Source organism: Coffea eugenioides, chromosome 5 (genome assembly GCF_003713205.1).
Source record: "Coffea eugenioides isolate CCC68of chromosome 5, Ceug_1.0, whole genome shotgun sequence".
Lineage (NCBI taxonomy): Eukaryota > Viridiplantae > Streptophyta > Magnoliopsida > Gentianales > Rubiaceae > Coffea > Coffea eugenioides.
In genome coordinates, this window is record NC_040039.1 from 47,715,181 (window position 1) to 47,737,217 (window position 22,037).

The 22,037-nt window shown below is 36.1% G+C and overlaps 2 protein-coding genes across 3 annotated transcripts; one reads left to right on the plus strand and one right to left on the minus strand.

Moving 5' to 3' along the window:
- Positions 1-2,178: 2,178 nt before the first annotated feature.
- On the plus strand, positions 2,179-7,322 carry LOC113770754 (ubiquitin-conjugating enzyme E2 35). The gene is made up of 8 exons (XM_027315326.1): positions 2,179-2,378; positions 2,575-2,602; positions 3,429-3,515; positions 4,553-4,611; positions 6,266-6,307; positions 6,388-6,461; positions 6,699-6,796; positions 6,920-7,322. Exons 1-8 carry the CDS (start codon positions 2,343-2,345, stop codon positions 6,955-6,957), a joined length of 462 nt encoding a protein of 153 aa, XP_027171127.1. The 5' UTR covers positions 2,179-2,342; the 3' UTR covers positions 6,958-7,322.
- A 5,779-nt stretch (positions 7,323-13,101) lies between these two features.
- LOC113771828 (TPR repeat-containing thioredoxin TTL1) lies at positions 13,102-17,775 on the minus strand. Of its 2 annotated transcripts, XM_027316383.1 has the most exons (8): positions 16,301-17,775; positions 15,324-15,519; positions 15,045-15,229; positions 14,636-14,969; positions 14,306-14,510; positions 14,092-14,198; positions 13,806-13,937; positions 13,102-13,716 (listed from the first exon to the last, which is right to left on the minus strand). In XM_027316383.1, exons 1-8 carry the CDS (start codon positions 17,254-17,256, stop codon positions 13,399-13,401), a joined length of 2,433 nt encoding a protein of 810 aa, XP_027172184.1. In that variant the 5' UTR covers positions 17,257-17,775; the 3' UTR covers positions 13,102-13,398. The 2 variants fall into 2 exon arrangements, with proteins under 2 accessions (XP_027172184.1, XP_027172185.1); XM_027316384.1 differs by having other exon boundaries at positions 13,626-13,937.
- Positions 17,776-22,037: the final 4,262 nt, after the last annotated feature.

Here is a 22,037-nt window from a genome sequence, read left to right on the forward strand (position 1 = left end):
TTTGTGGGAATAAATTAAGGCCAAACTGATTATTATTGCATCGTTCACCACATGCATGGCATCTTTAATACCGAAGACAGCAATTTCTATCACTTCTAATCATTTTTCTTGTTGAATTTGTTTTTTTTTTCCTTTTTCTAATTTTTTTCCCCTTTGTACATCGAGCGCAGAAAAGAGTTATCGATCCATTGAAATGTACTCTTATAACTCCAAGGAAGTAATATTGAGGAGATTAGTAGAGGATTCAGGAGTCATATTTTGCTTTTTTGATGATACATCTTAAGCCATCTAAAGTCTTTGTTAGATTCAAAGAAAATCGAACCTAATTATCCACCTAATCTGGCTTAATGATGCATTACAACCGCAATGCTAGCTCAAAATGGCAGAGCTCCAACCAAGGCTAGTTTTTTTTTTTTTTTTTATCTTATCCAAGCTTCTTGATTTGGCCAAAGAGCAGTGGACTTCTCTCAAAAAAAAAAAAAAAAAAAAAAAAAAAAAAAAAAATACAGGGTCATGGTTTCTCCACCTTCAAGTCTGGAGATGTCAAATTTAGCTGTTAAATTACAAGGGCAAGCAGATGACTTTCAGTTGTGGCCTAATCGTGAAGGCTTCATCATAAAGGCGTGAATTTTATACGGTCCATATTTCACGCCTTTCTTGAAAATGGTCGGCTTCAAGGTTTCCGCTTCTGGGGTCTCTATTGCGTTCGTTTGTTACACGCCTTCAGCATTTTTTCTGAGACCGCTTGGAGTTGGAGGCATGACCTTTTCCTCGTTGCCGCACTGCGCTTGTTTGGATAGTGGGTTATTTCTCCAAATATATTTGTTTACATCACCATTATAATTTTCAATACAGCTTTTTATCTTACATACATTACATTACAAAAAGTGCTACAATAAAAATATCTCAAATAATTTACAATCCAAACAAAACTAACTGGTTTTGTTACCCCGTGCCCTTCATCTCCTTTATTATGATCATGAAAATACATCAACTACAAGCAAGTTGTTTCTTCGGAAAATAGTTTCTTTTTCATTTTAAATTTTTTAGTGGAAGAAGGGTGGAATTTAAGAATCGAGGTGGGAGAAGGGAGTTTCTTTGCAAATCCATTATCTTTTCCTTGCTGAATACGTTGGTCTTTCTATTATAGGTCTTTGGTTGAATTCAATTGGGCTGTTCAAAGCTTTACCCCCTTTTCAAAGTTTGTGGCTGTTGAAAGTTTACTTGAAGAATGGAAGGCAAGTGGATTTTCCATTTGAACTTCGCATAATTTATGTCAATTTTAGTTGATAGTCCTTGGCTCCATATCCATATCTGCACGAATTCTTGAACTATTGTACGTGCATGGTAGTCCGGATGCTCAATCGCTAGATTTTGTCAAAGCAGGACATGATATCATAACTGGATTAATTTCAGTAGCTCAAGTGCTCCAATTCAACATAGCTTACATGTTACTGTTTTCTGCGTCTACTTTTGATTATCAAATTATTTTCCGTCTCAATTCAACCACTCAACTAACTAATCAATGTATCCGTGATCATTTCTTTGGATTTTACTCTTAATTATAAAAAATAAATCAAATATCTGCAATTCACGTGTCAAAATTTAAGAATAAATATATCCACTAAACTTCTTAGTTCGAACCTAAAAACTCATTGATTCATATCGACTAAAAGGTTCGAGCATGTGACTTGATTGGAGTGAACATATGAATCCATATATGTCCAATGACAAGCTTTTTCTCATACAACGAGGCACTAGGATGAATTGAACCAAAAAAATGAAGTTGTTTTTACTTGATATTAATTCGTATAGACCAAAAGATTCGAGTATGTGACTTTATTGGAGTGAATATATGAATCTACATGCAAACAATGGCAAGCTTTTTCTCATTCGAGCAAGGTACTAGGACGAATTGAGTTTCAAATATCAATTTTAAAAAATTTTCAATTACATCATAAGCATGTTTCTCAATAATTTAATTTTTTTCCCAATTAATTTTTAATTTCATACAAATTATATAACAAAAAATTACTACAGTATTATTCCAAAAGTTTTTTTTCCCAAATAACATTCATACAATTTTATTATTTTTCTTTTAGTATGTAATAATAACACATTATTTTTGTCACCCATCAGATATATAAAATTTCAAAGAAGCCCTACCCCATTCCAGTCTCCCCATAATTCATTGCTAGTGAGAGAAAGTGGAGATTCTCTTCTAGACTCTGAAAACCTTCTTCTCTTTCTCTCTCTAAAAAAAGCCCTTGTTGCGTAGACTCTGCGAACCCATCAAGCAAAAACTCTCAGCCATCTTCGCCGAATCAATCCCATTCAATTCGATGGCTAATAGCAATTTACCTCGTAGAATCATCAAGGTAGTTTTCCTGATCTCTTCGATCCCTTTCTCAATTCACCCCATTTACATGTGATCACTTTTTTAGGGTTTTTCATTTTTTTTTTTTGTTGATCGGTGCTTTTATTTCAAATTTGCATTTCCTTGCTTTTATTTAAAATTTGCATTTCCTTAAGTTTTTATTTTTGGGTTTTTGTTCTTTTTCCGTTGTGTGACAGGAAACTCAGCGTCTTCTTAGCGAACCCGGTAAGCGCCCCCTCCATTATTTAGCTGTGTTTTTAATCTATAAGTTGAGCTTCAGATTCTGTGTTCTGCTATCTTATTATGCGTTTTTTTCCCTCTTTTCTTTTTCCAATTGAGAAGGCTGTTGTTTTTTTTTTTTTTTTTTCGTTTTATGATCTTATTTCCTCGTTTTGTTTAAAAAATTATAGAAGTTTTCCTATGTCTTCATGACTGATAGCCTGTTATTTGTGGTGTTAAATTTTGAGCTTTATGAAAACTTACATTCTCCTTTTTCGGTTATTCAAAGTTTTTTTAAATGTGAATTTCGAATTTATTTCTCATCTGTGGACTGGAGTGTTGCAGCGCCAATGAGTCTACTCTGGTGATCACCTGGTGTTTTTCTTGAAAACAGTTTCTTTAAAGTGGAAAAACATTTTCTTTAGATCATAGGTGAGGTCATGCGAGATACAAGACTCAGAAGTCACTCATTCCTTGTGCACTTGGTTTAGCTTTATTGGTTAACAAAAACTTATGATCCTCCAAGTAACATTTACTAGAGGCTTTGGAAACCAGCTATGTAGATTGTGCATCTTTTTTTGGGAGAAAGCAATTTTTTTGCAACTGCTATATCATTTGGTAGTTTATTATGCTGAAGCTTGTTGTCAGCTTAACATTTGGTAGTTTTTTATGCAGTGCTTATTAGCTGTTTGTGTTTTTCTTCTGTACATTGTTGGTTTTGGATGTAGCATTTCCTTGATAGTTAACCATTCCATTTCCTGTCATTCCAATGTTGATTAGCTCATTTATCCTGGAGGTCAATTATTGTCATTGTGTTGATTGTTGTGTGCAGCACCGGGAATAAGTGCATCCCCCTCTGAGGACAATATGCGATACTTTAATGTCATGATTCTTGGTCCAACACAATCGCCTTATGAAGGTTGGTTGCTTGATCTTATTTTCCTCTTTGAATGGATTAATCTGCTGCCCTTGCATCTTGTTGCCCTTTGGTGTAAACAGATGCTTAAGTAATTATTAGTTTTTTTTGCTTTTAAGAATTAAATGCAGAACTTCTTTCACTATTTGGCCATCAATGTTGGTTTTGGTATCTTCTTGCATCTTGCAATTTGAATGTGAGAAAAAAGATTAAATGTGAAATTTCTAACTTAAAAAGCATTTGTGTTGATACATTTCCCCATGATTAAAATAACAAGAGAGTAAAGTCTTGACAGAAATATTAAGTCAAAGTTGTTTCATAGGGGTCATAGTTTTGCTGGACGATCATGTTGGGACTTCTAAGGCATGGCCATGTTTGGTTTGTTGAATGGTGGAACACGAGTCTTCTCACGAGTTATTCTTGTTTACTCCTGTAGAGTACAATTCAAACAACTTATCGTCTTTTGGTTTTCTATTTTTAGTTATCTTCAGCTTTTGTACCTTTGTTAAAAAGGGGTAGAGGGAGGAATCGAGGTGGGTTGTTAATTTTTTGGGAAAGGAAATAATTTCAGATTAGGCTCTTTTAATGCAGGGAGTACAAGTGATAACTTTATTCCAGCTTCCTTGTGCATGGTCAAAGATGTACATGAACTTGTTACTTTTGTAGAATTGTAAATGTGTGGTTGTCAAGTCAAGGTTTTGTGTGAGTCTTTTCTATCTCTTTCTACTTCTTATCCTTTTTTTATTTTTTGGGTTGTTGCTGTTGGGAGAGAGAGGGGGGGTTTGGTGTGGCTTTTCACAGTGGAGGGGAGGAAGAGTGGGTATGGGTCATTAAGCCCTCTCATGTCATTGGTTATGGAACTAAGAGCTTTTACCCATGTTTTGTCCATAAGTGATTACATACTTTGCCCCATGTTTGATTTTCTTGATTTTTTCTTCTATCTAAATTTGGCTTAAAGACGTTGGGATAGTTTTATATGGTATATGATTTTCCCACTGTATTTTGGTTCAGTCTGCTTACTTGGTACCCATACTTTGCAGGAGGTGTTTTCAAGTTGGAATTATTTTTGCCTGAAGAATATCCAATGGCAGCTCCAAAGGTATTGCATACTGCTATGAATTTCCAGCTTTAAAGGTGTACATATTGCACTGTGATATCTCATGGACTTGATTTGAGGCAATTTAGTCTTTTGTTTGCCCATGTAAGTAATTAAGAGCAGGAACTTGTTGTCCATCTTATACCTTCTGTTTTCAAGTGATTCTTAATAGTAACATGGTTGATGTGGCACCATTGTTGTAAGTAATTTTTTTTAGGGGCTGCATGCTCTTTCTGCATTCTTCATATTCTACAAATCAATTGTAATCTTCATTTGGGTCACATCCTCACTGTTAGTTGCTGCTAGAGAGAGTTTTCAGGAGTTTCGTGGTTATTCTGTTGGCTTTAGTAGTTTTGCCTGAAGCAGGCTCAAATTTTTTGTTTAATGAGGACTGTAGCTCCATGCTAAAGTTTGGATCTGCTCATAAACATTTGGATAGAAATATTGTGAATCTGTTAACTGAAAGGACTCTAGTTGTTACTTTTTTGTGCTTGCTATCTGCTTTTATTGTACTGTAATATTTAAGTGGTGTTGCACGGAAGGATGTGGAATTTGTATCTAATGTTAAAGTGATTGTTGGATGATTAGTCATGATATGCTGATCTGTATTGGAGTTTTCTCTTTAATAGCTGTTTCATCAGAGCATGACAACTATATCACAGCATGAAGGAGTTTTCTCTTTAATAGCTGTTTCTACCAAAAGATGAACTAAGGAGCTCAAACCCCAACTTTCTTTCAAGGAAAGGAAGGAGGCATTTTCGGGGACTAGCCTCCTTCCTTCTTACTCGTCAGGCAAAGCAAAGAAGCTAACAATTGAAAGGAGCAATCAAAAGAAGTACATTAACATTCATAAAAAGAGGAAAAAAAAAACTATATTTAATAATAGTAGGTAGCCCTAAAAAGAAAAATCTCTCATTCCCTCGTTTAGCCGTGAAGGAAAACTTAAAAGAGCCAAAGATGATTTCGACGTCCCCTGATCCAGTGATCACCCCCATCATAAAACAGAGGAGATCGAAGTGGAAAGGAGCCCGCTTACCCAGTCTCCTTTCTTTCCATTTCTGTGAGCCCCATCTCTTTAAAGCGGGCCCCCCGTAGATGGATAATTCATAGTTCTCTATCACTTGGATGACTCGCTTGTATGGAACAGAGTTGCGAGTACCCAAGTCGTCGATACTTGTGATGTAGCTTGCAACTATACATTCTTTTTTGCAGCTTTAAAATCTGCTTTCTTGCGTGTTGTTGGTTGTGTGTTCTGTAATTGTTGCGTAGCAGTGCAAATTTGGCTGATTATTAGGTGTAAACTTTTGGCCTGCCAAATGGAAGAACTTAAAAAATATTGCATTACTTTGGTCCATGTCAAACCTTGTCACCTTAAAAACATTTTTGTACATGGTTAAATATCAGCATAGTTTGGCAGAACTATTAAACATTTTGGAGGCTCGTTGCCACATTAAACATGTGTTCTCTTATTAGCTTGACCTGGGATTGGGCTTATTGGAGTTGAGGTCTTCCTAATGGTTGTTTGAGAGTTACTATATTATCTGAAATTTTGTTTTCTATGTTGATTGAAGGAATAAATCTACTTATTTGGAGTGAAATCTTTTCTAACGAAAGGCACTTGACTTGTATGCTCTTTGTCCATTACATCTCTTAACAGGTTCGATTCCTGACCAAAATATATCATCCTAACATCGATAAGGTTAGTAGTTACGGCTATAATCCTAGTACCCTCTAGGCTTAAATATAGTTATGTCTTACAGGATAAGCATTTATTTGTAGCTTGGAAGGATATGCCTTGATATTCTCAAAGACAAATGGAGTCCTGCTCTTCAGATCCGAACTGTACTTTTAAGGTACTGAAGTTATTTTTTTCTGTATTTAAAGGAAATTCTTACATTTAAGGAATGTTGTGGTATGCTGAACAAGTTGGGATTCTGAAGGTATGATCAGGGTCTTGATTTTCTTTGAAACTCTTCCTAAAATGAGTTAGGGAGAATTGCATTAAGATTTTCTTTTTCATTAATTTCAAGGCTGTATTTATTACGACAAGCGGATGACAATTACATTATGTAATTGTTTCTCTTTTCTAGCATTCAAGCTCTTCTGAGCGCTCCAAACCCGGATGACCCACTTTCCGAAAACATTGCAAAGCATTGGAAGTCAAATGAGGCTGAAGCTGTTGAAACAGGTAAACTGTACAAGCTTTCTTCTTCTCTGCTTCCCTTAAACATTAGTTTCCTTTTTCCATTTTGGGCTGGAAGCCAGGAGTCTCATATTATACTTAAAATGTTGTATATCCAATAAACTGCAGCTAAGGAGTGGACGCGTCTATATGCAAGCGGTGCCTGAAGTTTTCCGGACCTGGTGCTTCCAAAAAGTAACATGTGCAATGTACTTTATTGACTTGGTAATTCATATGGAATCTGGAAGAAAGGCTGATACTTGGTTAGGGGAATTTAATGTTCTCAGTGCTTCCAGTTACTTCGTTTAAATTGTTTTCTTGCCATGAACTCTGTCTTTCAAACTGTATAATTAAATGAAACGTACCATTTATCCGTGTTTGCATCACCCTGTTAGAGGAATTTCTACATTTTTAGTTTGAAGTTGAACTAGGGTTTAACTTGTAAAATATTTAGAGCAGCCTTCTTCTTGAATTTGCCCATGCCCATGTAGGAGTTGAAAGTGTTGGCTATGCGATGTCTTTGACTTGGAGATGACAAGAATCTGCATGCAAACTTGTAACTCAAAATTGATTTTAGTAGCATGCTGATTACTTGATATTTGCTGTCCGAGAACACGAATCGCGTGTTGCAAAAAAATGCATACTTGAAGGAGAGCATAATGGCATGGACGAGTACAGGGATCTGTAGCCAGAGGGGGAAGGGGGGAGAAGAAAACCCAAAATCAAACGCCAATAGTTAGGAGCAGTGAAAGAACAAAAAATATAAATTTGGTGCTTACGGGAAACTTAGGAGCAGAATTTTGGGTTCTGTTTTGGTCGATCGAAACCAGAGAGTATGATGGTAACAAAATAGAAGCGCGTCTGGACAAGACTAATCTCCTGGCGGTCAATTTGAGGGCAAATTACAAACTCATACGGCTTAAACTATGCATACAACTTTTGAAATCTTAGTCAAGGGTTTATATATAGTAATTACGGCTCCCATCTCACGTTATATCCCAAGCTGGCAGGTAGGAAAATAACTGCATGCTGCAGGAGTGATGGCAGAAAAGGAAGGAGGCATTGTGAAGAAGGGTCATGAGGAAGTGTTGAAAATGGCCATAGCTCTCCTCGAATAGCTTGGACTACCATTAGGTCTTCTTCCTCTTGCAAACGTGGTGGAAGTAGGATTTGTTAAAGAGCACAGGGTATGTGTGGATTGTTCAACAAAAGAAAGTTGAACACGAATTCAAGAAGATCAGCAAGCTCGTGAGCTACGATACTGATATCCCTGGTTATATTGAGAAGAAGAAGATTAAAAAGCTCAAGGGTGTAAAGGCCAAGGAGGGGATGATGCTTTGGCCTCCAAGTTTGTGAAATTATTCTGGACGATCCAGTAACTGGAAAGTTCCACTTCAAGGGCCTTGCGGGCATCACCAAGACACTCCCAGTTGAAGCCTTTGCACTTGGCCAGCAACGACCTCTTAGTTCACATGTTTGTTGTCCTTAATTGTTGTCTGCTTTTTATGTTTGATCCATTTCTGATTAGCATAAACAGTGTCTTACTCCTCCCAAAAATAAATAAATAAACAGAGTCTTATATCATTATGTCCTTCGTGTTTCAGTGGGATGTTTCAACAAATAAAGAAACACTTAACAGGTTTGGTTGTAGAATCAAGGGATTGCCACATTTGTAAACTTCCTTCGTCCAACCACATGGTTCCAATGATCACCACCTACCGTCTTCTTGATGTGATAAGAAAAAGTATAGCAATGCTCCTCGCTAAATTTATGGAGTCGTCCATTTTTCTTAGTAGATAATTGATTTTGACATGCAAGAAAATTAAAACGATACATAGGATGGCTGTGAATTGAGAGAATAAAAAATTCTCAAATTACAATAATCTTTTTCTTCAAAAAAAAAAAAAAGATAATCCGGCCTACCCTCCCCCTCTTCTAGTAACTGTCTTTGAAAGGTTAAAGGTCAAAATTGGCTATATATATATATATAGAAAGGGATTTGATTACACAATATATATCATTTGGAGTTCATAAAATTTGTTCTATATTTGCATCGTGTTGAGAGTGATTTACATTCTAAACAAATAAACTTGCATTTTATCAACACAACGGTTCATCTACTAACCGTTCGAGCCCGAAGTCCTCCTCCCCACGCACGCACAAACCTCCTAGGGAGTATGTATACACATCGTCGATCTCGATTGGCAAAACAATCAAGGTAATAATATATCCATAAATAGAATGGAGCACACAGAGTACGAATCCTCTTCAAAATTTTGGGTCTGAATAAGGCCCTACAAGCGCTTTCCAAGCCCAAGCTTCTGTCAAAAACAGCCCATTTAAGTGGTAAAAAAAAGTAAGAAAAACAAAATACTACTACAAAAGACGACACAACAACGCTCTGCCTTTCTTGCGTGGAAATCCATGATTTGTGTTCGCCCCAAAGTCCACATGTCGTCCGACCGACAGTCCACTAAAAGCATTAAGTGTCGGTCAGTTTTTTTGGTAAAATTTGGTCATTCGATCTGTGAAACTTTGCCCCAATTGGTCAACTTTTCAAACCATCTTTTCTCGGTGGCGGGCGTTGGGGCAAGACTATTAAAGCCGAATACTGGCCGTGGCCATGGGACGGTTAGGTGTCTTTGACTAAAATTAAATTCCAAAGGGTCGAACCCCAAAAAAGCCTATAAGAGAAGACAAAAAGGGTGAAATGAAAATCCAATTGAATTGAAGGCAAGCAAAAAAGGTAAATGCTACCTCATCATGCAAAATTATTTTGTAACCCCACCAACCAAACGAAAACGAACCAAAGCCATACATTTCATCCTACCATCCTTTATTGAATGGTTTGTTTGTATGTAATTTAGTCCCCACTTTTTCCACCAGCCAAAGACGTCTGCTTCAGAGTAAGTAACAGCAGTAACTCACATACAAACACACGGATAAGGGCTCGAACGATTTGTCAAAAAATCGTTCAGATCGATTTTATGTAAAATTTATAATATGTAATTTTATATGCATATCGTGTAATTCACTTTTAATAACGTGTAATTATAGAATAAAATTTTATGAATTTCAAGACGCAAGCAACCTGAATTATATATATATATATATATATATTTTTTATTTAAACAAAATCTTGATCATGAAATGAATCTACTGTGCAACCGTTGCTGTCCCACCTCAGCAAAAACACACACACACACACACTCATCTGGGGTTTTTGGAACTGAACATAACAACGGCTATATTTTCTGCAGGACATTGAATGATGATCTTCAATCTTCATCATAAAAATAAAATCGATCCATCCATCAATGTGTCCATCCATCATCAGTCAGACTTTTTTCTTTTCTTTGGTCAAAAATCGGTCAGACTTTTAGGACACTTCACTTTTGATCAGTAATACAGTAATAGACAGTAGTAGCTTCACACTTCTATTACGTTTACGGGCTCCGTAGCCGTAGGTGGTACTGTAACAATAATAATATATCTGCCACTGTTGTTATAGGGACCTGTAAACGGAAACCAACCAATCATAATAATAACGTCTCCCTGTTCTCGTCTTTTTGGATGGATCCCAAAATTCCAACAGCCTCCTCCTCCTCCTCTCTACACCTTTCTTTCTTAGCATTATTCTACTTTCTGATTCTTATTGACCCTTTTGCTTAATTGGAGTTTTGGCCACAAGGATCATTTATTTCTTCCATCATTATCATATAATCATTTGAATGTCGCGTCCCTTTTTCTCTTTGCATGGATAGAGATGTATCCACACACCCACCTACTTCGGATGGTACCCCCAACCAAACACACACATTAGATTTCCCATTCTGCTGGCAGTATCGGGCTATCGGATAAGAAATTTTACCCTTAGTATCCACAAAACAGTTTCAATGTCATATTACGAGTTTTTTTTTTTGCCAAAATAACCTTTTTTTTCAAAAAATATTCCTACAATGATTCAACTCCAAATTTTATTACTAATCTAATCTTCTGACCTTATCCCCTAATAAGGAGCAGCCTCCTCCATGCTTTCTAAATCAAATTCTTCAAACTCAATCAAATTCTCGTTACCACCATTATTAACATAGAAGGTTCCAGACTGACGAGTATCCATTCCAAATAAAAGCATAAGACTAACTGTTTTCCTCAACCCAACATGCTATTCCTCCCATATAGCCACATGCACAATGAGTTCCCGTTCAATGCAGTATGACAAAATCAAAACTAAGTTTTGTACAATTGATTGAATGGAGAGAGTGACGGAAAATTTTGAATTAATAAGTGATGGAAAATTTTTGTATAAACATGCTAATAATTCCAATTTTGCTAGATTTGTAGTGAGTTTTTCCTTTTTTATTTTTAACAGGAAAGAGAGCATCAGAAACAGAAAATTACCGCAACTGGAATGGAGGTGAATAATCAAAATTCTAGATTTTGCTTTCACGTTTAGTGATAATTCCAGTTTCCCTAGATTTGTAGTGAATTTTTCTTTTATTTTTTATTTTTTTTAATCAGAAGGATAGCATCACAAAGAGAAAATTACTACAACTGGAACGAAGATGAACAGTCAAATTTTAGATTTGCTCTCATCTTTGAAAATATTGTCAGGTTTATTTAAATATTCAAGACTTTTGCTCTCATGTTTAGAAATATCATCAGATTCATGTTAAGTATTCAAGACTTTTTTGGACAGTGGAGTGACAAGTAGAATCAGAGTATAGTATTATAGTAAAAAAAGAGAAGATAGATTCAGAGTAGAATACTATAGTCATGTAGGGAATTTTTGGACTATATTAATGGGCTAATGAAGGGTTTTACCCTTTTTCTCATTTCCGTTTGAATTTGATCTGATGGATAACAGAAAAAGTTGTTATGGGAATAAAGTATGAAATTGAATCAGTTTTGGAGGTGCTTTAATGTAATCAAATATTTGAGATAGATTGCTTAAGACATGCTAAGGCCGTGGCATTATCAGATCAAGGAATGAAAGGGAAAAGAAAAAAAAGGAAGAGAGAATAAGGGGGTTTGCATGACTTTTAATCTTATCCAAGATATAATTGTCCTGTAAATCTTTTTTTTTTTATATACTGTAATATGAAAATTATTGTTTCAAGGTTCTTTGACCAATCATCAAACCACAAAATAATTAATTATCAATCAATAAATAAAAAAATCAGATCCCACTAATAATTACTGGAATTGCCATGACGTCCATTAAAATCTCAATAGTCAATAGCGACACCACTCAATAGTCAAATAGCGAATAATAGAATAGGCCAATAATCAAAGGAGTAAAGATTAGAGTCCCGCTGCAGGGGGCCTTTTTTTGTCCGAATCAAACAAAATGGAAGGGCAACCCAAGAATTCATTGCAAAAGGTACATACAGTCGCTCAGGACAGGACAGCCCTATCTGTCAGCAAGGCGCATGTTAGCACCGACCATCATCATCTTCATCATCATCGTCATCATCTTCTGTCTATCATCCAACCTTGTGGACAAATTCCCTTTGCGATGGTGATGACTTGGAATGGAGATTGGAGGTTGGTAAGTAAACTTAAATGCTTACATGTGATTTTTAAAAATGAAAAGTGGAAAGAAGCCCTCGACCACAGGGCTTCTTCTGCCTGCTCATAAAATCATATAAAGCCTCTCCCCTCAATTAATGGCCATAACTCTTATCCAAATTACACCGCCCCGTCAAGGGAAAAAAAATTTGGATCATCTATCAAAGGCTTACAAATAACCAACTTCCTTAAAAGGAGTTAGCCACCACATAAATTATGCGTGAGAAGTCAAGGATTCAAACATTATTGCATCATCAATCAAAGGCTTACAAATGCGGGAGGGGTTTGATCACATTCTAGCCTAATCTAAGGAGAGTACCTATTCTAGCCTTATCTAAGGAGAGGGATAGCCGATGGGATTTTCTTAACGGGATTTTCCCATCGGAAGAAGCTATAATTAAGCCACAATTAAGTAGTTACTACTACTATATACATACAAGGATATGATTAAAACGTGGCATTAGTTTTTGGTGTAGAAGTGTTTTTGAAGGGAAAAAAGAACAAAAGATTTTCAAAGAATCAAACGGGGGACCGTGCATTTTTGCAGTAATCAATCGAATCAACGACCCTCCCACCAATAACTTGATGAGAAAGCCGACCATCAATTAAAAACACTTTGGCACTTGGCTGCTCTCTAGGAAAATGTACATGTGTTATAGTAAATAACAAGATTGACTACTGAACACCACCACTAAGAAAAACAGCCCATTAACAAATGACAAATCAAAGTACAAAAAAAATAACAACAACAATAATAAAGAATTTTTATTGATGAAATGGTTGAGCAATGATAAACATTAATATCAATAACATCATCATCATCATCATATCCATCCTTCTTTCACTAACCCGGTTAACTACCCACCAGACATGACATCCAATCTCCCTCAAATGGCCTCCAATGGTTTTGTATGTATCATTCACCAATATGTACATGTACAGGATCCGCTTCTAAAGCCAGCCAACCCGGCCAGCCATGTCTCTTTTTCTCTGGCTAGAATTCAACTAAACAACTTTAATCGATTGTACATCCTCTCTCAACTATTTCTACCCTCAACTGGAGGAGAGATAATATCAGGAACACAGGCCAGGCTATATAAAACCGGAAAAGATATGAACTTAAAATTTCGGAAAAATGTAAGATCGGTAGAAAAGATGGAACAAGAGAAAGGATGAATGAATGAATAAATGAAAGGGCAAAAGAGAACTAAGCTATCTTTTTGGATCTTTCTGGCCCTTGCCTGACATTGACATCTAACAAGATTATTATGCCGTGCTCTGCTTATGTCACAGGTGTTCAGCAGAACTATATGGCAGGAGGAATGACCGTTTGCACTGAAGCAGGGGGAGCTGGGCTGGAATGCAAAGAGGGAAGCACAAGAAATGAAGAAGAGAAGCTGGAGTAAACATTCTGATCTTGAATTTAATTACTGTAATGCCTCACCGAGGACTCCAACAGCTCTTTACTAGGGCATATCATCTCCTTCACCCGGCGACCATTCTTATAAATCTTGAATGTAGGTACAATTCTTACGTGTTCCGCATTAGCAATTGCAGGGCTCCCTTCGACATCAACCTTCAGTCAACAATGAACGACAATGTAGGTTTTGTTTTCCAGTCAAAGTATGTGAATGCACGTAACAAGTTTGCTAATTTTATTTTCAAGGCAGGGAATGTTTCAGAAGCATTCAGGAAGAATTGGCAATATCTACAGCAATGGCAGTTTGTACCTTGAGAAAGTTTATGGACGGATATTTCGCACATAATGCGTCTAGGACTGGAGATATCTGCTTGCATTGTAGGTTTGATGATGCTAGAAAATGTACAACAGAAGCACCTGCAATGTTCCAAAAAAAATTTCACGTAATTGCAGTAGTAAACAATGCACGTACAAGCTCTAATGCATAATCAAAAGGACGCTAGTGCCAGAAGGCAGAAGCTTACAAGGTGAAGAAATTGCAGCCCGAAACTGCTCAAGACAAGAAACCGACTCAACTTCCCCACCAAATTGCATATTGGAAACATCTTCTCCCCGGGATTTCTTTAGGGCAACTTGTGCATGGAATAGCGCCTCAGCAATTTCATTATCGTATGCAAGTTCCCTTCTCAAAACCTCATAATCTTGCACAGCTTCAGCCCACCGTTCAAGCTATAAATAACAATATCAAGTCACACCTACACCTATGTGATTGCAAAGCAAATACACGAATGCAAAAAAAAAAAAATGCTCTAGCGTGTTTAAAGTGCATGAGATGCAAAACAAAGGCAATTCACCTTGCTATTTGAGGCAGCCCTTCGAAGCAATGCTTTAGTATAATTTGGCTGGATACGCAGAGCTTGGCTGCAGTCATCTACAGATAGCTCCCATTTTTCAAGCTTAAACCAACATGCTGCTCTATTGCACAAGAGAACTGAGTTTGAGGGATCAAGTCTGAGACCTTCCCCATAAGCTGAGCATGCTTCAGTATATCTCTCGGACTTGAATAAAGCATTGCCACGGGAACGAGCTTGACTGACCATCCTTATATTGCTGAGTAAAACAGAGACTTCAACACTCCGAGGATCAATCTGCCCTGCTTTCTCAATGGCTGTAAGTGCATCTTCAAACCTGAATAAATTTATACAAATCACAACCCATGTAATCCATAATTTCACTTTCAGATGCGGATAGTTTGGGCCATACCTTCCAAGCGCCAACTCCAGTTGAGCTCTAACAAAGGGTAAATATGCATCAGATGCTATTCCGAAAAACTTTATTTGGGAGTTCAAATTGTCTGATGTATGAAGTCTGGAAGTGCTTGAAAGACTTGAATCAGCATCATCTATTCGGTGCAGCTTTAAAAGGGCTTCTGCTCTACATGCCAATAGCTGCCAATTCAATTAAACTGTTTCAGTTCAACCAATTTCCTTTTCCTGTCACTAGAACTTCTCCAAAAGACAGAAGTTTTAAGCATTTTTTTACCTGAGGACAACTATCAGCTCCAGAAGCAATTGCAGCTTCTGCTTCCCTAAGCACATTTTTCCAATCACCAACTCTCCGAGCATCAGTGCACCTACTTAGGCGCTTCTCAATAACTTGCAACTTCTGTAGCTCAACTGGATCTGTCTGGTGCCCTGGAATACAAAGGTGCCTCCTGGCATTTTCAACCTGTCCTAAACTGCGACCCTTACAGGAATTAGATTGCTTACTGCACAATGCAGGATAAACAATGGAAATTCCAATAACCTAAACCACAAAAGGAAAAAAGGCAAAGACCTCAACCAGATTTAAGATGGAATTAATTGAACAATAGTCATGGCTGACTGACTTTTAACCCCCCACAACTGTGTTCCTTTTGGAATGATTTAATAGCAAGTACAACTTTAAGATGGACTTCATTAATGGGCAGGTTCAATTCCAAAATGTTGAATTATTTTTTTGTCAAACTTACAATACGGTAAACAAGTAAAGACTTTAGTGATTTAAAGTGAAATGAAATTCACGCATAAATATCTTAAGCAATGACAATCTACTCGGCATTTGCTTCTTCTACAAGTAAGGAGCTAATTTACAACCCAAGTTTCTTCCCATCTTCTAATGTACTTCGAACTCATAGGAGCAGATATGAAGTGCAACATTAATCCAATTAGAAGCATGATGCACTCAAAGACACTAAGAAACAATCACAGCACGAGATCTTTCAGACAAATCAGATCTGACAAAGGACGTGGATCACACTAAAAAAAAAAAAGCAGTAGAACGAATAAAACAAGCTTAAAAAAGCAAGCAGCCCTTCATTATACGTCAAAAGCACAAAAGTTCAGCAAAGAACCATATAGCAACTGCAACACTAACATAGCAAACAAAACGAAAGATTTGAAATAACACAAAATTGCAATTTGGCATAACCAATTAACAGAAAAACAAATCAAGATTTTCACTTTCTTCACCCAACTCACCTAACAAGCAAAGACCCTAACCGATGGTGTGCCCTCACGTATCCTGGATCCAACCTAATAGCTTCCTCACATTCCCTCACTGCCTCTGGAAACCGCTTCAGACTTATCAATGCAGCTGCTCTGTTGCAATGGTAAGCAGCATTACCTGGTGAAATCGCAATGGCTTTATCATAAAGAGTTAAAGCCTCCAAAAAATAACCCTTTTTATAATTCTCATTTCCTAATCTTTTCAACTCTTCTGGATCATTACTATTCAACAATCCAGCCCCACCCCTTCTTGTTGGCTCTCCAACCATGAGGCCACCGCCTCTTAAATTTGTCGGTGCTGGGCTGGCAAGGCCCACACTTTCTCTCTCCCCGCCGCAACCAACGGCGGATTTTGCTCCGGTGCCACCCCGCATTATACTTCCGTGGCCGTAATTACCAGTCCCGGACCCCAACACATCAGTCTTGGACGACCGGCTCGCCATGCCAGTCTTCAAAATCCTGCCGGAAGGGCAGATATTCCCGCTGGGAAGCACATTGACCCCCGGCGAAGTAACAGAGCTCCCACTCCCACCGGAGTATATCAAGGGGTGGGTCCCACCCGAATCTGATCGGGAATGACCCGGCTTAAATCCCCGGCCACCGGTCGGAGAACTCTCCGCCGTGCCGGAAAGTTCGCCGGAATGATTTAAATCCGACTTTTTAACCACCTGGCCTTGCCCATTTCGACCCGATACCGATCCAGACGAGCTGGAGCTACTGCTCGTAGTAGTAGTTGTCGTCGTAGTGGTAGCAGTGGCTCCACCACGAGTCCTCAACGGCGAGACCGGCGAACCCAGATCGAGTTCTCGAAAGTCCGGCTTGTTAAAGTTGTTATCATTATCGTCTTCGACACAGTTCAATGAGTTTCTTAACCGATCATTCAAGGAATCCAACCTAATATCCGTAATGGGTTTTCCAGACTGAGCCATTTTTTTCAATCTTTACTCCCCTCAATCCACACACACACACACACTGTCTCTCTCTCTCCCCCCCCCCTGCAAAATTTCCTACGATATACAACAAATGTGCTTACTCTTTCCCCTTTTCCACCTCCTTCCTCTCAAGTCTCAGTCTTTGAGCAATGTTAAACGGTGGAAGTAAATAGGACGCAGCAATGGAAGAAGAAATAATTAGAAAGAGAAGTTTTTGAAGAAGACATGAGAGAAAGGAAATAGGGGAAGTAAGGAGAGAGAAAATAAAAGAGATGGGGATCTCGTGATTCAAAAGGAGGAAGCAAAGAATGAATGTGAATGTTTAGAGAGTAGATAGATAGAGAGAGAGATGGGGTTTTGCAGAGGTGAGAGTTGAAGAAGGGGAGAATAGTATAGTTAGAGGATGAAAGAAAGGGAAAGGAAAGAAAAGAAATTTTTTGGGTTTTTCGTTTTCCTAATTTTCTTTTGGGTTGTTCTTTTCTTTCCTTTCACCTGCTGCTTCACGAGACAGCTCTGGTTGGCTACTCTCCTCCCACTCTCTCGCTCTTGTGTATATTAAGGAGGAGGGGGACTTTAGGGAGTCGTCTTCTCTTTTTTGCTCCCCTATTTACTCTTCTTTTCTTTCCTTTCCCTCTCTCTCTCTCTTGTATTATTATTATTCACCTTGCTTGCTTTGGGGACATGAATTTTGTAACAAGAGTGAAATGAAAGGCCATACAAATTCACTGCACTAGCTGCCCTCTTTCTTTCTTCCACTCTTTTCTTTGCTCTTTATTTCTTGGAAGGGATATCTAAACGATTTTATTACACTAAACCTAATCAAAGATTTTGGTTTGATAACTTAAAGATTTTGTTGTGGAGTCTTATAACACTTAAGTTAGGAAGATCAGTATAATTTTCAAAGTGGAAATGGAGGATTAGTATAATTTTCAAATTGTAAATTAGTATAATTCTATGTACAATGAAAATTCAATGCTTGCTCAAATTTTTTGACGAACAACATGTGTAAGCTAATATATGAATATTTATATGTAAATTGAATGCAGTTTATACGCGACAAATTCATGAATAAGAATCCATATATGTAAAATTAACATACATTTTTTTAAAAATTTTTTGCTAGTAATTAGATACATTTGTGACTAATTGGTATTCAAAGCTAAATTTTAATCACTGATTTTGTCATTTATCGGATACATTAAGTACATGTTTGACATTTATATACGTACAAAAATATCGAAAGAACAAAATCGTTAAAATGGATTTTAGTTTAATTCCTTTTAAGATGACGTTGACAATTTCTTTTGACAAATGACACATGTAAATGAGTATATACAACAAAATTTATTAATAGGTAAGTGTCAATATATGCGAACTCAAGACAATTGTATAATGTAAATGTTAATATAGGTAATGAAGAACAAAATGTCTTTGATTGACTTTAAGTTTTGCATGTCTAATTACAACTTACGAGTAATAATGTCAATGGTTTTAATGATATATCAGCAAGTATGAAAGTATGGCAGTGGTAAGATGAATATTTGAGATTTTAATGGAGGTGGTTATCAAATAAATCTCCATCTTTTAGTACTGTGGAGTGTCTCACTCATAATTTGAATAACATTTTCCCCCTTTTTATCTTGTTTTGAGTTGGGAGCTAAATAGTTTCACTTTGAAAGCATAAAAAAAAAAAAAAAATCTCATGTTTGATCCATTTAGACCTTTTTAATCAATACATTGAAAAAACTAGTAAATATACTTTGCATTATAATTCATGTTATACAATTTTAGCATTATAGTTCATTTTTGTATTGGATACGTCTTAATGAAGATGGCAAAAATATAATTGAATGAATAACTACATAATTGAAATTCAGGTAATTCCTAGATCTAACAAAATCAATTTAGTCAAGATTACCAAGACGGTAATTACTTTGTGATAGCCATAATGCAACTAGTGTGGTGCGTATATTTGGTAATGATTCTCAAGAAATATACATATATATATATAACTAAATTGATATGTTTCAACAAAAGTAAAAAGAGAAAAAAATATGAAAAACGAAAGAATCAAATGCATTCTTTTTATACTGAACTTTTCTAATATTTCAAATAAAATTTATTTCTTGGGTTAATCTTGCATTTTCCTACATCTCTCCATGTCCAGTTTAATGCACAAGTACATTATTGCATTATTTTGTAGGATTTTCCAATTCTGCAACTGTGACTTCCAAAACCTATCAGACATAGAATCCAGAGTCTAAAATATATATACACTGCCAGTGTATGAAAAAATAATCTATAATAGTTGTAAAAATATTGAGCATATCCAAGTAAAAGTATATAGTGACAGAATTAGGAAAAAAGAAAGCATAATCACTTGATCAGTGGACATTAATTTTAATTAGGGTGTATATCTTCTCTCTTTGTACGCATGGATTGCTAATACTTTCCTTTTATTTCACATCTTATCTAACAAACAAATGCTAAACCATTACGTTTCCTTAAATTAAACAATTATCTATCCAATTTAGCTGGTTTTCGATCTTCGATTGCAATATTTATTTGATATGGTATAAACTGACTTGGCCAGTATAATTGTCAAATTGAAATTATAGGGTCCTACGCCTTCAAGACATTTTTTTTTTTTTTGGAAGAAAAAAATAGGTCTGTGCTTATCCACGATAGTATCAGTTTCCATGTGCAAATTGATGCTATCATCACATACCAAACCATGATTTGTTAAGCTTCTAATATTTAGTCTTCTTTAGAATAGCAAGGGTTGTTTGCTGACGTGGCGGTGCTAATATTTCGTGCAGAATTTCAAAGAATTTTAATGTGATCTGATCCCCAGAGTTACAACACATCTCGTTAAAGTTAATACTCCCTCCGTCCCACTTTGATAGTCCTAGTTATTTTTTCACATAGTTTAAGAAAAAGTAGTTAATTTTGTTGGAACAATCAATTTAGGTAGTTATTTTCCTAAAATACCCTCACATTAATTATAATATAACTTTATGGGAACTTGAATTGATGGTAAAAAAAGAATCAACTTTCATTAAATGGGGTAGGTTTATAGTAACAACAACTTACATTGAATAAGGGTATTTCAGGAAAATTAAAATACAACTACATTATTCAATTGGAAACTGGACTACAATTTGGGATAGACGAAAAAGGAAAACAGAACTATCAAAGTGGGACGGAGGGAGTACAATGGAATTGTCATTGTGAGCAAGAGAAACTAAAATCTAGTTTGGAAAGGTATTTTCCAACAAAAAATTTCTACGTTTTTCGCGAACACATTTCTTAATCATCTTTTCACCTCATATATATCAAAATCCTACAGTACATTTTCTACAAAAAATTGGTGAGAAATTTTGTGTCAATGCCAAACAACTAACTATTTGGCATGGCTAATAGTTGTTTCAGAACCAATAGAGTAGTTTCATGTAAACATATAAAAGTGTCTTATTTGATTCCCAAGTATTGTAGATCCTACTTAGCAAGTGAATTAACAAGCGAGGTCTTTATATGTCCAAATGCAATTTTTTTCATTGCTTTGAGTCTAACAATTAGACATGTCAAATAATTGCTCTAAACCGACATAAAATTTCTCAAATATTGGTGGTGTATTGTTGACTTATAAAGCATTTTCATGCGAAACAATTCATTTGCTATTTTTTGAAATCACAACTTAGAAGCCTAACAGTTACAAACATTGCAAAAATGCAAATTGCCTTTTGTAAACTTTTACGCTGTCTTTCCTAAACATTTTCCAAAAGGACGTAAATACAAATGACTTATTAGTTTCATTTTCAAAAAAAAAAAAAAGAGAAAGCCTTTGCTTATCTATTACTAGATGTTTATTTGAAATATTATTTGGAATAATTACTGTAGTACTTTTTGTGATGTGATGTATGTGGGATAAAAAAGTGATTGGGAATATAAAAAGGTGGGTTAGAAAATGTGTTTATGATGCAAGCGAAATATTATTTGGGATAAGTTTACTATTCAAACAAAGAAATTTTCCTCCATAATTTCATCCGACATTTTGCTATAAAAAGTAGAACATTTAGCGCAAAAAAGTTGCTCTATGCAAATTATATTCTCTACCTTTGCTTTTCAATTCCTTGTTTAATTATATATGTAGAATTTATTTATGACAAAAAATTTAAAAAAGAGAAGAAAAACAGGGAAATGAAGAAAAAATGAGAAATTTTATAGGATATTTTTAAAAAATTTTATTATAACAGTGTATACGAAAATTTTTTAATATAAAAAAATTTTAAAATATTTAATATATTATATAAATAAAATATTTTTTAAAATATTTTTATTTTTATATTATCGTGACATCGTATTTAGAAAAACTTGTTTTTAAAAAAAGGTCAATCCTAACGGACAAGTTGCAAGTGGTAGAAGATTAGTTCAGAGCTCAGACAAAGCACATTGCAAAGTGGCAGCGACTCGTGGGTTCTCCCGCAGCGAACAATTACGAGCACTGTAAATGGGGACCCACATGTCCAGGTAATTAGCTACTAATTGGCAGATGGCCCATTTTGCAACAGTTTACATGCACAACACCGAATCATTTCTCCCCTATGTTCTTGCAAATTTCCATATTTTCTGGAAATTATTTTTCTGGATTCCTGTACTTTCTAGATTTCCACTTTCGCACGCAAGCCAGGAGCTAACACAAGATTTTGAGGGGCCCAAAACCAATTGCCCAAACTACCCAATCCCATTGCGTGTGAATTTTCATTTTTACCACCATT

Excerpts from the sequence above, each read along its gene's own strand:
- LOC113770754 (XM_027315326.1), top strand. The coding sequence starts at position 2,343 with ATGGCTAATAGCAATTTACCTCGTAGAATCATCAAG. Across the intron at positions 2,379-2,574 it reads TACCTCGTAGAATCATCAAG|GAAACTCAGCGTCTTCTTAG; the intron begins GTAGTTTTCCTG and ends GTTGTGTGACAG. Across the intron at positions 3,516-4,552 it reads AACACAATCGCCTTATGAAG|GAGGTGTTTTCAAGTTGGAA; the intron begins GTTGGTTGCTTG and ends CATACTTTGCAG.
- LOC113771828 (XM_027316383.1), bottom strand. The coding sequence starts at position 17,256 with ATGGCTCAGTCTGGAAAACCCATTACGGATATTAGGTTGGATTCCTTG. Across the intron at positions 15,230-15,323 it reads GAGCTGATAGTTGTCCTCAG|CTATTGGCATGTAGAGCAGA; the intron begins GTAAAAAAATGC and ends TTGAATTGGCAG. Across the intron at positions 14,199-14,305 it reads GGCTGCAATTTCTTCACCTT|GTGCTTCTGTTGTACATTTT; the intron begins GTAAGCTTCTGC and ends GGAACATTGCAG.